Source organism: Pelophylax lessonae (assembly GCF_965119305.1).
Source record: "Pelophylax lessonae genome assembly, chromosome: 8".
NCBI lineage: Eukaryota > Metazoa > Chordata > Amphibia > Anura > Ranidae > Pelophylax > Pelophylax lessonae.
Window position 1 is genome coordinate 24,649,197 of NC_138775.1, and position 12,448 is coordinate 24,661,644.

The 12,448-nt window shown below is 43.1% G+C and overlaps 1 protein-coding gene across 1 annotated transcript in view; it reads left to right on the forward strand.

Moving 5' to 3' along the window:
- Positions 1 to 7,575: 7,575 nt before the first annotated feature.
- Positions 7,576 to 12,448, forward strand: part of LOC309562133 (kelch-like protein 10) — a gene marked incomplete at its 3' end in the record, with an annotated part of 516,189 nt that continues 511,316 nt past the window's right edge. Inside the window, exon 1 of the mRNA XM_082266261.1 lies at positions 7,576 to 8,001. Within this exon, the coding sequence (XP_082122387.1) occupies positions 7,582 to 8,001 (420 nt within the window). The 5' untranslated portion in view covers positions 7,576 to 7,581. The remainder of the gene's footprint in view (positions 8,002 to 12,448) is intronic.

Consider the following 12,448-nt stretch of genomic DNA (forward strand, 5'->3'; position numbering starts at 1 on the left):
ACCCACTCTGCCCTGAATGGAATGGAAGGCGCCCGTGTGAAAGGGTCCTGGCTGGCAGCCATCTTTCCTTTACCCCACCATAAAGCAAGGATTCCACCATGGAGATGGAAGTGTTAGTCTTCCATACTACTTGGGGGGGGGGTCCCCCTCCACCACCACCTCAATAGGATGAGTGTCACGTTCTCTAATATAGTCAGTTGTAGTAAAAATCCAAAATGTTTAATCAGCTATATTATCAGACTGATATCTGTGCAATCCGATTCTTCATCATTCCTGAGATAATTCTGGATGATAATTTATTTCTCTTTTTCTTTATAAAATTACTTTATTTGAAAAAGCTCAAAATTGCTGAACCTTTCCATCAATTCCTCATATGCATAGAAGCACCAAAATCCCAATACAAAACCCCAAAGGAAAAACTTACAATGAACTATTCAGAAATAAAATGAGCTGAAACCAGGTTAATGAGGAATCTTTCATGATAAAGAAATGTATAAAACATGGAAACCGGAAAATATATATCCGAGTAATAGAGGAGGACTCTCTACAGAGAACACTGAGCCAGTCACATCAGTCTCTGCACCAGGGGAGCTTACACTCCATTGTCTCACCACAGTTGCACACTATTTTTATATTTAATATTATTATTATACATTTATAATGCGCTGACCTGTTCCTCAATGCTGTACAGAGAACACTGAGCCAGTCACATCAGTCTCTGTGGCTGAAGAGCTTACACTCTAATGTCCCGCCACAGACACACACTATTATTATGAATTTATATACCTCTGACATATTCCCACTGTGATGTGTAGAGAGAGCATTTAATGTTCACAGTATATTGGAGTATAGCAGAGATCAGAGGTATTCCTGGATCTGAGAGTGACCCTAAACCTGGAGCACAATGCTTGGGTGATGAAATCTTGGTATATGTGTGTGTACGTTACATTATATACTTATTAGATGCTCATTTTTTACTCCCCTAATAGATATTTGTATCTGGTTTGAATGACCCATTTTAGAAGATGGTTGTGACATTTTTATATCTGGAAGGACTGTGAGCTGGGAGTGTTGGTGCGCCATAATGTGAGGCTTCAGGGCAAGAAGATGGCAGCAGATGGAGGGTCTGCAATGGTGGGAAAGATTGCCTGCAAATGGAAGGTCTGCGTTGGTGGAAATGTTGGGTTGGTGGTTGAACAGAGTGCGTACAGATGGACAGATGGACTGGTAGAACAGATTGCCTATAGATGGAGGGTCTGCACTGGTAGAACAGATTGCCTATAGATGGAGGGTCTGCACTGGTCTGACAGATGGCCAACAGTTGGAAGGTCTCCACTAGTGTGACAGATGACCTACAGGTAGAGGGTCTGCACTGGTGGGATGTACAACATAACGTTGTCTCCCATTTTAGAAGATGGTTGTGACATTTTGAAGGACATCTGGAATGACTGTAAGCTGGGAGTGTGTTGGTGCGCCGTAATGTAAGGTTTCAGGGCAAGAAGATGGCAGCAGATGGAGGGTCGGCACTGATGTGACAGATTGCATGCAGATGGAGGGTCTGCACTTGCGGGATGCATTGCCTATAGATGGAGGGTCTGCACTTGCGGGATGCATTGCCTAAAGATGGAGGGTCTGCACTTGCGGGATGCATTGCCTATAGATGGAGGGTCTGCACTTGTGGGATACATTGCCTATAGATGGAGGGTCTGCACTTGCGGGATGCATTGCCTAAAGATGGAGGGTCTGCACTTGCTGGATGCATTGCCTACAGATGGAGATTCTGCACTTGTGGGATACATTGCCTACAGATGGAGGGTCTGCACTTGCGGGATGCATTGCCTACAGATGGAGGGTCTGCACTTGCGGGATACATTGCCCACAGATGGAGGGTCTGCACTTGCAGGATGCATTGCCTACAGATGGAGGGTCTGCACTTGCGGGATGCATTGCCTACAGATGGAGGGTCTGCACTTGCGGGATGCATTGCCTAAAGATGGAGGGTCTGCACTTGCGGGATGCATTGCCTACAGATGGAGGGTCTGCACTTGCGGGATGCATTGCCTACAGATGGAGGGTCTGCACTTGCGGGATGCATTGCCTACAGATGGAGGGTCTGCACTTGCAGGATGCATTGCCTACAGATGGAGGGTCTGCACTTGCGGGATGCATTGCCTACAGATGGAGGGTCTGCACTTGCGGGATGCATTGCCTACAGATGGAGGGTCTGCACTTGCGGGATTCATTGCCTACAGATGGAGGGTCTGCACTTGCGGGATACATTGCCTACAGATGGAGGGTCTGCACTTGCGGGATGCATTGCCTACAGATGGAGGGTCTGCACTTGCGGGATGCATTGCCTACAGATGGAGGGTCTGCACTTGCGGGATGCATTGCCTACAGATGGAGGGTCTGCACTTGCGGGATACATTGCCTACAGATGGAGGGTCTGCACTTGCGGGATGCATTGCCTACAGATGGAGGGTCTGCACTTGCGGGATACATTGCCTACAGATGGAGGGTCTGCACTTGCGGGATACATTGCCTACAGATGGAGATTCTGTGCTGGTGGGACAGATTGCCTACATATAGCACTTTCTCACACATTGTGCAGTCATTGTGAGGCACTAAATTCACCAGGAGATGCAGTGTGACAGGAAAATGTGTCTACATGTGGCAGACTCCCCAAACCACTTTGATTGTTGGATGATAATTGTTGGATGATTATTGCTAGAGGTTAAAGAATTTATAGAGCATTCTCTTGTCATCTTCTAGTTTTGGCCTACAGTTCCCCTCTCTGCCAATCAGACACACAAACCCAGCCTCTTGGATTTGTGTAGTTCTTGGCTGTGTTTACAAATGCTTGACACAAATCCTCTCCTGCAGCAGCCTTTATACCTTGTGACTTTCTACACAACAATGTGGCAGTCTAATCGCTGGAGGGGTTGGGAAAGAGGTTGTGTGTGAAAACTGCTAAGCTTTGTCCTATCTCTTAGATGCACAGAAGGATGGAGATGGATGGGGATGGTGTTTGTCAATGCCGTGCATTGGTATAACTTTTTGGGTCTACGCTTGGATCTGTTTGGCTGTTTTTAGGATTGCTGGTTGCATTAGTGGTTACATTAGGCTAAAAAAAAGTCTCTTTACTCACTGTCTTTCCTCAGTCTTCTAGGCCAAGTGACACTGGTGATTAGGAGAGACTGACACAGGAGACTGACATCTTGTGGCTTACAAGAGGTATCGCAGAGGCTGGCCAAATGATTTCTTCATGTTTAACAACTTCTGGACCAGAAGGTTTTACCCTCTTCCTGACCAGGCCATTTTATGCAATACGGCACTGCGTTCATGTAACATGGGCTCAGTCTTGCCCCCTTTCAAATCATGAGTGTAATCATAGCCAAGTGATTTATTATTATTATTATACACTGCCTTGTTTTCTTCCCTTATTCCTTTCTGTGCCCCATTAATAAAAAATGGATTTAAATAAAAAAAATTGTATACACACAAATGCCATCCCCCAACCCTATCACAAGGACCACACCTCTGTACAGTCCTAGGGCTGGAGTAAACAATGCAAGAGCCTATTTATTGCACCCATGATGCACTGATTGCGAACGCAACACCCTGCAGGCCTAAATGCAAACATTTAATAAATATACTTTATTTGCTACATTTTATTACCCCTTCCTGATGGCCGTACCCAAATATGCAGCCGCACAGAAATGGGTCTTTATCTGTGGGGCCACATATACAGGTGCATCTCAAAAAAATTTAAATATCATAAAAAAGTTAATTTATTTCAGTAATTCAATTCAAAAAGTCATATTTTATAAAGATGCGTTACACACAGAATTATATATTTCAAGTATTTATTTCTTTTAATTTTGATGATTATGGCTTACAGCTAGTGACACCCCAAAATTCAGTATGTCAGAAAATAAGAATATTACATAAGACCAATAGAAAAAAAAAAAGACTTTTAATACAAAAATGTTGGCTTAGTGAAAAGTCTGTCCATGTACAGTATAGGATGCACTCCATACTTGGTCGGGGCTCATTTGCATGAATTACTGCATCAATGTGGCGTGGCATGGAGGCGATCAGCATGTGGCACTGCTGAGGCGTTATGGAAGCCCAGGTTGCTTTGATAGCGGCCTTCAGCTCATCTGCATTGTTGGGTCTGGTGTCTCATTTTCCTCTTGACAATACCCCACAGATTCTCTATGGGGTTTAGGTCAGGCGAGTTTGCTGGCCAATCAAGCACAGTGATATCATGATCATGTGACCAGGTATTGGTAGTTCTGGCAGTGTGGGCAGAGGCCAAGTCCTGCTGGAAAATGAAATCAGCATCTCCATAAAGCTGGTCAGCAGAGGGAAGCATGAAGTGCTCTAGAACTGACATGGCTCCCCAAATCATCACGGACATTTTTGCATTTCATTCGGAAATTAAGGTTCCAGAGTCTGGAGGAGGAGTGGAGAGGCACAGAATCCAAGTTGCATGAGGTCCACTGTGAAGTTTCCACAGTCCGTGATGATTTGGGGAGCCATGTCATCTGCTGGGGTTGGTCCACTGTGTTTTATCAAGTCCAAACTCATGGCAGCCCTCTAGCAGGAAACTCTAGAACACTTCATGCCATAATCATCAAAAATAAAAGAAAGAAATGCATGGAATTTATCACTCTGTGTGTAACAACACATCTATATAAAATATACGAGTTTTACTTTTTGAACTGAATTACTGAAATAAAATAACTTTTTGATGATATTCTAATTTTATGAGATGCGCCTGTATATACTGATGTGTTTGTGTTCACAGCGCACCCCCAGCACAGAGACCTGTCTGAGTGACACTGTGTATTATCTGATGATAAAGTGTAAATAAAATCAGCCTTTATTGCTTTATTTGCACAGCACAGAAGATTTTTTGAATTTATTATGGACTTGGCACATTTTTTCATTTGATTATGGTTTATCACTTGGATTACTTATGATTGTCACATGATTATCAGCACGTGCACTTTGTTCACTGTCACACTTTCTTTGATATATATATATATATATATATAATATATATATTTTTTATTCTTTGCAATTTGCACTTTATTATTGACAATACTTACACTGTATTGCACTGTTAGTTATTATTCATTGGATTTATTTTTATCCATTCCTTTGGCGCTGCATTTATCTTATTCCACTGTGTATTATCTGACCCAGAAGACTGACATCTTGTGGCTTGTAATAGGTACTACAGAGGCTGGCCAAATGATTGCAAGAGCACCATGTTCAAATGGTTCATGGGTTCATGGAACATGGGTTCAGTCTTGATACCATTCAAACTTGAGTGTGAGCATGGCCATGTGATTTATTAATAATATTATACAGGATTTATGCTCCCTTGTGTGGGTATATTTCATTTGGAGATTGTAAATCTTTTACTTCTTAAAAATTAAAAACCGATTTACAAAAAAAAAAATTATATTTATTTATATATATATATATATATATATATATATATATATATATATACACAGGATTTATATAGCGCAAAAAATCTAGAGGCTTCCCCTGCATGTTTGTACACATTTTCACAACTTGCCGTATATGAACAAAATCACAAATTTTTGCCCCCATAGATTGTTACGTGATAGCGCCTGATAAACAAATAAAAACACGTGTTGTTTAAGTGTTCCCATTAAAACTTATGGGTCCAAAAACATATATTTCTGCTCCAAAGAGCCATGAAAATCACTGCATTGGACAGCTGCATGTCCAGAACAGCTGGTGTATGTGGCATCTGGCCATTGGGGAGCAAAGCAATGATTTCCATGGATCCACCTGCTTGTCCTAAAATGAGAAGGATTTATTTTTGGGATATGTGATAGAATGAGATACATGTAAAGCTACTGTGCCATGCACTGATTCAGTTGGAGGGCTTTTTGATCGCTTTAGTCCCTTCTTACCACAACCTGTATGGCTACTGTATACAGTCTTGTTGGATCCCAGGCCATACTCCATTGAAGCCATGGTTTCCATTTACTACCCTGATGGCCAAACAGCTTGCAATAGCTTTTTGGCTAGAATCTTGGGTTTGGGAACCCCACAGTGTGAAAAGGCACATGGCCACATCACTTTTTTTTCTGCACAGCCCTTCTATGGGCTAGGCCTTTTGTCTAAACCGGGGCCATTTTTGCTACCAGGCTGCAAGGCCTAGCCAGTGCAATTGTACCCACACTATTTATTTTATTTATTTTTCTCCACTGTTTTGTCACTTTGCACTATTGTCTATGCTTCCTTCATTTGGATGAAGGGTGTGGGCCCTTGGTCCTACCTTGAAGTCTAGGTGGGGGATGTGTGGCCATTAGGTTACTTCCTCCCCTGAACTTGGGGGCCTCTCTTTGGGAGAGCACATTACATAGCACTCGGTGGTCGGCTTTGACTGACCATGAGGAGATTGGTCCACCAGGCTTTTCGGACAATATTCAAGTCGTGCCCCAGTCAGGAGCCTTGGTCCTTGAGGTGGGGGGGGGGGGGGTAGAGAAGGTCCTTCTCCTTCAGTAGGTGGACGAGAGATACACCTTTAAGTGAACTTTTGTCTACACTTGGGTGTTTTTGATTTTTTTAAATCTTTTCAAATCTTATGTCCAGTAGGAGTGTTCTGCCATCAAGAGAGTTGGCTGGCTATGCAATATCCCTGCTGGTATGATGAGGGCCCTAAAGGGATCTTTTCCAAGTTAAACAAGCCAAATCAACTGTCCACTGGGTAATGTGGAGGTTGGGAGTGTTTTCCTAGTGGTCTTTAGGTTCATTCCTCCCTAGCCTTGGGGGTTCTCTCTTCAGGAGGGCCCCCACCCACAAATCATTGGTTGGCTTTGGCTGATCAGGAGGACAGAAGTCTGCTGGGCCTTTTGGCTAGGTGGACCTGAGTGTGCCTTACCCCTGACAGCAGTTTTGCACTCTGGGGGGCTAGGGAATGGGCCTTCCTCTTTGGGTGGGCACCATTTGACCCACCTTAGTGCACTATTTGTGTGTGTGTGCTCACATGCAGTTTTTTGGTTCACTTTGGTGTTTTGTTTTTGTGCACCACGGACTCAGAAAATAAAATAAAAAATCTGTATGCAGTTTGGAATGAATAATATTAGGCCATATTTGCACACTGGTTCTGGATGTGCAGTGGCCAGTTTGCTGAAAGGCAATTGATTTCATGGTTCCGTTTGCTCTCCTGAAATGAGGAATTATCTTCTCATTTTTGGGAGATGCGATGGAATGAGACGTGTGAATATCTTCTGTTTTAAGGCTTTACTTTGCAGCAAAATGTTGTTGCTTGAAATTATTACTATTATTATACAGGATTTATATAGAGCATACAACATTGACTTTACCTGGGCTAACGTGAACTACAGACCTAGGTGTAGCATTTGTGTTACTACAAATCCAAAAAAACAGCATAGTGAATTATTAAAAATGTTATTTTAAAAACAGCAGTGTAACATAAATTCTTCTCCTCCTCCCAGGGCTCTGTTTTCTAGAAGATGGTCAGACACTAACAAGAACGTGTACAATATACCTGGAATTGCCCCGGACATGATGAGGTTGATCCTTCAATACGCCTACACCAATACCGTATCCATCAACTCCGACAATGTGGAAGAACTGTTTATTGCCGCAGACCAATTCAACATCCTGGGTCTACTAGAGCGATGCTCGGATTTCCTCATTGGCCAGCTATGTCCCGAGAACTGCGTTGGCATTGGCAGATTTTCCAGCCGGTTTTACTGCCCCAAGCTGCACCAGAACACCACTGAGTACATTCTTCAGCACTTTCAGGAGATAGCATCGACCTCGGAGGAGCTTCTGGATCTACCCGTTACAGAGTTTGAGGATCTTCTAAAGAAAGACAATCTTATTGTTCAAAGAGAGGAAGTCCTATTTGAAACCATCATCAAATGGATTGAGCACAACCCTACTGATCACAGGCAGTATATCACCACCCTACTGCCTAAGGTAAGTTGGAAGACTCCATTTACTCATTGGGGTTGATTTACTAAAACTGGAGAGTGCAAAATCTGGTGCCGCTGTGCATGGTATCCAATCAGCTTCTAACTTCAGCTTGTTCAATTAGGCTCCATTCACACCTGAGGGTATCATTTTCAGGCATTTGTTTGGGCATTTTAGGTGTTTTTCAGGCGTTTTGAGGCAGGCATTGATATCTAGCAAAACCCTTGTAATCTGCAAAAAAAGAAGCTCATGTACTCTTTTGAGCTTCAGGTGTTTTGCTTCAGGCGACAAAACGCTCATATGTGAACAGGAGCCATTGAAATGAATGGGATTTTGCTTGTTGGGCGTTTGAGACTTCAGAGATGAGCGTTTCATGAGCTGAAAAACGCTCAGGTGTGAACAGGGCCTTAAGCTTTGAATAAAAAAAACAACATGGAAGCTGATTCTATGCAGAGCTGCGCCAGATTTTGCACTCTCTAGTTTTAGCAAATCAACCCCATTGTGAAAAAAAAATTCCATATTTTTTGTACACCTTTTGTAGGTGCATTCTTACACAGTGCAATCAGCATCTCTGTTAAACGTCTTTATAAAAACAAATAGTGAAGGTTTTCAACCCCTTCCTGTTCGTAGTTTGTACAAATGTACACAAAATGTTATAGGTAATCTTAAAGCGGAACTCCACCCAAAAGGAGAAGTTCTGCTTTAGGTCCTCCTCCCCTGCCACATGTGGCACGTCATTTTTTTTGGGGTGAGGGAGGAGCTGGTACCTAGTTTTGGGGGGAGCTGGTACCTAGTTTTGACAGGTACCCGCTCCCGCTTCTGTTTAGATCTCCTAGACGATCTGAGCAGAAGTTCTCTTCTCTCCCTCCCTCCCCACAATCTTCTGGGACACATCACAGGTCCCAGAAGTCTGCAGGACCGCTCACAAAGTGCAGCACAGCTGGTGTTCTATCATATTACCGCTACCCATCAGATCGTGTAACAGAAAGGAGGTTCTGACCAAAATAAAACATACTGCGCATGCGTTATGCGTTCCAACATACGTTCCACGACGCTATGCGTTCCAAACACTTCATGATCTGACAGGTAGTGGTAATTTGATAGAACACCCATGCAGACATTTTACTACACCCAGTTACCTCAGCAATAAAGTGCGCGTAAATACTATATTTATATACACTCACTTTATTGCTAAAATTACTATGAAATTCAAGACATAGCTGAGTGTAGTAATATGTCTGCATGGGTGTTCTATCAGATTACCGCTACCCATCAGATCATGAAGTGTTTGAAACGAATAGCGACATGGAACGCATGTTTGAACTCATAGCGCATGCACAGTAAGTATTTTTTGGTTGGAACGTCACTTCCGTTACACAATCTGATGAGTAGCGATAATCTGGTAGAACACCGGCTGCCCACAGTTAGGATGCTGGCGCTGGATCCCTGAACAAGGTAAGTGTACTTTTATTAAAGGTCAGCAGCTACAGGATTTGTAGTTGCTGACTTTTAATTTTTATTCCCCAAAGTGAACCTCCTTGTTTAAACTGAACAGTCTTAAGATACCTTTCAATATTTGAAAGGGTTTGCTATCCCAACCCATTCATGACTAGATCAAGTTTGTTTCTCTATAGGCTCCCTGACCAAAGCCAACATTCGCTGGATTTCTGCCAATCCCAACCAGTATGTAGGCAGGGGCAGGCTGCAGTACACTCTCCAAAGTGATGATGGAACTGCAGTAGATCTTTAGGTTGGCGGGAGTCCTGTGGGGAGGAAATGTCTCCTATTTTGGGCTCTGGGTGGCCATCTTAGGGAGGATGGTAATCTTATTGGATACTAAAGTCCCTCAAGATTGGAGTGGCCATCTTGACAAAGGTCCCTAAAGTTTAGGGGCAAACCATTTACCCCACCCACCCTGAGGCAGTAAGGTAGAGGGAGAGCTCCGCTGGTTAGGAAAAGCACAGGTGCAGATGAAGAGAGAGGTGCCAGAGGAGCAGAGACTTGTAGGTTTCCTTTTCAGGGTGCCTCCATTGCACCGGTCTTGAACACACTGCCTCTGACCATCATGTACCGCAAAGGCCTAAACCCCTCCAATGAAGCGTTCCTCTGGTACTGTGAATTTATAAATTATATTTGTAACACCACTGAGTAAAGTCTGCTTCCTTATCAGTATTCTTTAGATAAAGAAACTGTATACTTCACAGCTTATGTGGTGCCAAAACTATATTGGACTGTTGTACATCAATGATTGTCTATTGAGTTTTATTGACCTCTACAATATAAAACCCCCTGTTCTTTTCTTCCTCAGGTTCGCATGGCCTTGATTGAGCCAAAATATGTGATGAACGATGTGATGAAAACCGTTTACATTAAAAACAACAGAGTCATAGATCCCTGCAGGTTCCGGACGGAGGAGTCCTGTCACGACTTTGGGTCATTATATACTGTCGCTATATTATGTCGCACAACTAATCTCTGTATTATGGACTGGAAACTGTTTAAACTGTTTACACTAATGTTTCATTACTCATTTTCCTCTTATGTTGTCCTCCATGTTGGAATATTGTTAACTCTGTGAAAATCAATAAAAATTTATTGAAAAAAAAAAAACAACAAAGAGTGTACTGAAATTATCACCAGGGTGAAATCCATAACACCCGATTTGCACACTCATTCCAGGTCAGTGAATCAAAAGGATTGAAGCATTTGGGGCAAAACCCAAGCAAAGGACAAGGATAAGTTCCCCTTTCCTGAAAAAAAAAAAAAAATAATTGCACTTTTAGCAGAGAAAAAAATGTGCATTCACTATTTTTTCCTGCAGGAGCCTGGAAAGCATTGCACTCATGATCAGTGGATCAGGGGTGTAATGTCGTCATTCTGCAGACAAGCCCTGCACCTTTCTGCCTGTACCTGCATACATGCATGTCCTTCCTATACAATTCCAGCAAATGTTGACTTGCAAGGGAGGACAGTGAGATAACCAAGTTGTATACATAGTATTTATTATATATCTTGTTCTGGTGACATATTCCATGTGTCCAAGGCAAGCAATGGCAAGAGGAATGCAGAGGCGGACAGGTCCCCCTCCCTCTGTGGTCTTGCCATTTCTTGTCTTGGGAAGGTGGTCACGGCTAAAACAAGCAGCAGTTATGAATCGGCCGTCTCCTTCATAGCTGTTGTCAGATTGACACAGCAAGAGTGGTGGGGGCTTCATACCTAGGATTTAAAAAAAAAGCAGTTAAAAACGTGGGATAAAGTACTACACACACTTCCTCCCATAGGGGGCAGAACTGGTAATTAAAAATTATAATGATAGATAGATCCTCTTTAAACTAAAGCCTAATTCCAGCTTTCTGTCACTTTAAAATAGTGTGTTTGGAACAAGCCATTCCATACAAACTTTTACCTTCACTAACCAATGTGCCCGCTATGAGCGCTGTATGAACTGTATGTAGCCTCAGTATACAACACTGTGTTCTGGCAGTGGTAAGTGAACTTCCCATTCGACTCCCAGAACAAAATCAAGTTGGGCTGCTCAGCCATTCAGAGGGGGCTTTGTATTTTATGAATGACTACAAGGCTTCCTCTGATTGGATGAGGTGGAGATCATAACGTCATCCACCTGCCTCTCCACCTCAGTGATTCAAAGAAGGCCTTGTATTTATTGTAATGTTCAGCCCGACTCAATTCTGTTGTAGGAACGAGGCGGGAAGTCCCCATACTGCTGCCAGAACAAAGCACTGTATACTGTGTGCAGCTGATGCTATATACAGTTTATACATCTCTGACAAGGGGCACATCCATTAGTGATGGAAATAGTTAATTTTGACCAGCTTGGTCCAAACAAACCATTTTAAAGTGAGTGACAGAAAACTGAAGTTAGGCTTTAAAGTGATTCAAATTTTTTTCTTTAAATAATAAACATAATATACTTACCCTGCTCTGTGTAATGGTTTTGCACAGAGCACCTCCTGCCTTTCAAGAACACCCCAGCAAGCCGCTTGCTTAGGGGTACTCATGCTGGCTCGCTTTGGAGCTCCGCTGCCTGCGTCCATAGACAAAGACAGTGGGGCTTTGCCCTGCCCCCTTGTCATTAAATTTGATTGACAGCAGCAGGAGCCAATGGCTCCAACTGCTATCAATCTGCCCTGTGAGGAGGGAGATAGCGGGGAGATCCGCTGCTCTTGTGCAGAGCACTGGTTCGAGATAGGGCTTGGGTAAGTATAAGGAGGGGGGGGGGGGGGACCAGGACACAGAAGGTTTTTTTCCTTAATGCAGAGAATGCATTAAACTAAAAAAAAAACCTTAAAGGAGCTGTAAAGTCAGAAGGTTTTTTTTTATCTTATTGCATTCTTTGCATTAAGATATAAAAAGCCTTCTGTGTGCAGCAGCCCCCTTCACCCCCCCCCCCCCAATACTTACCTGCGGTCCCTCTGTATCCAGCGATGTCCAT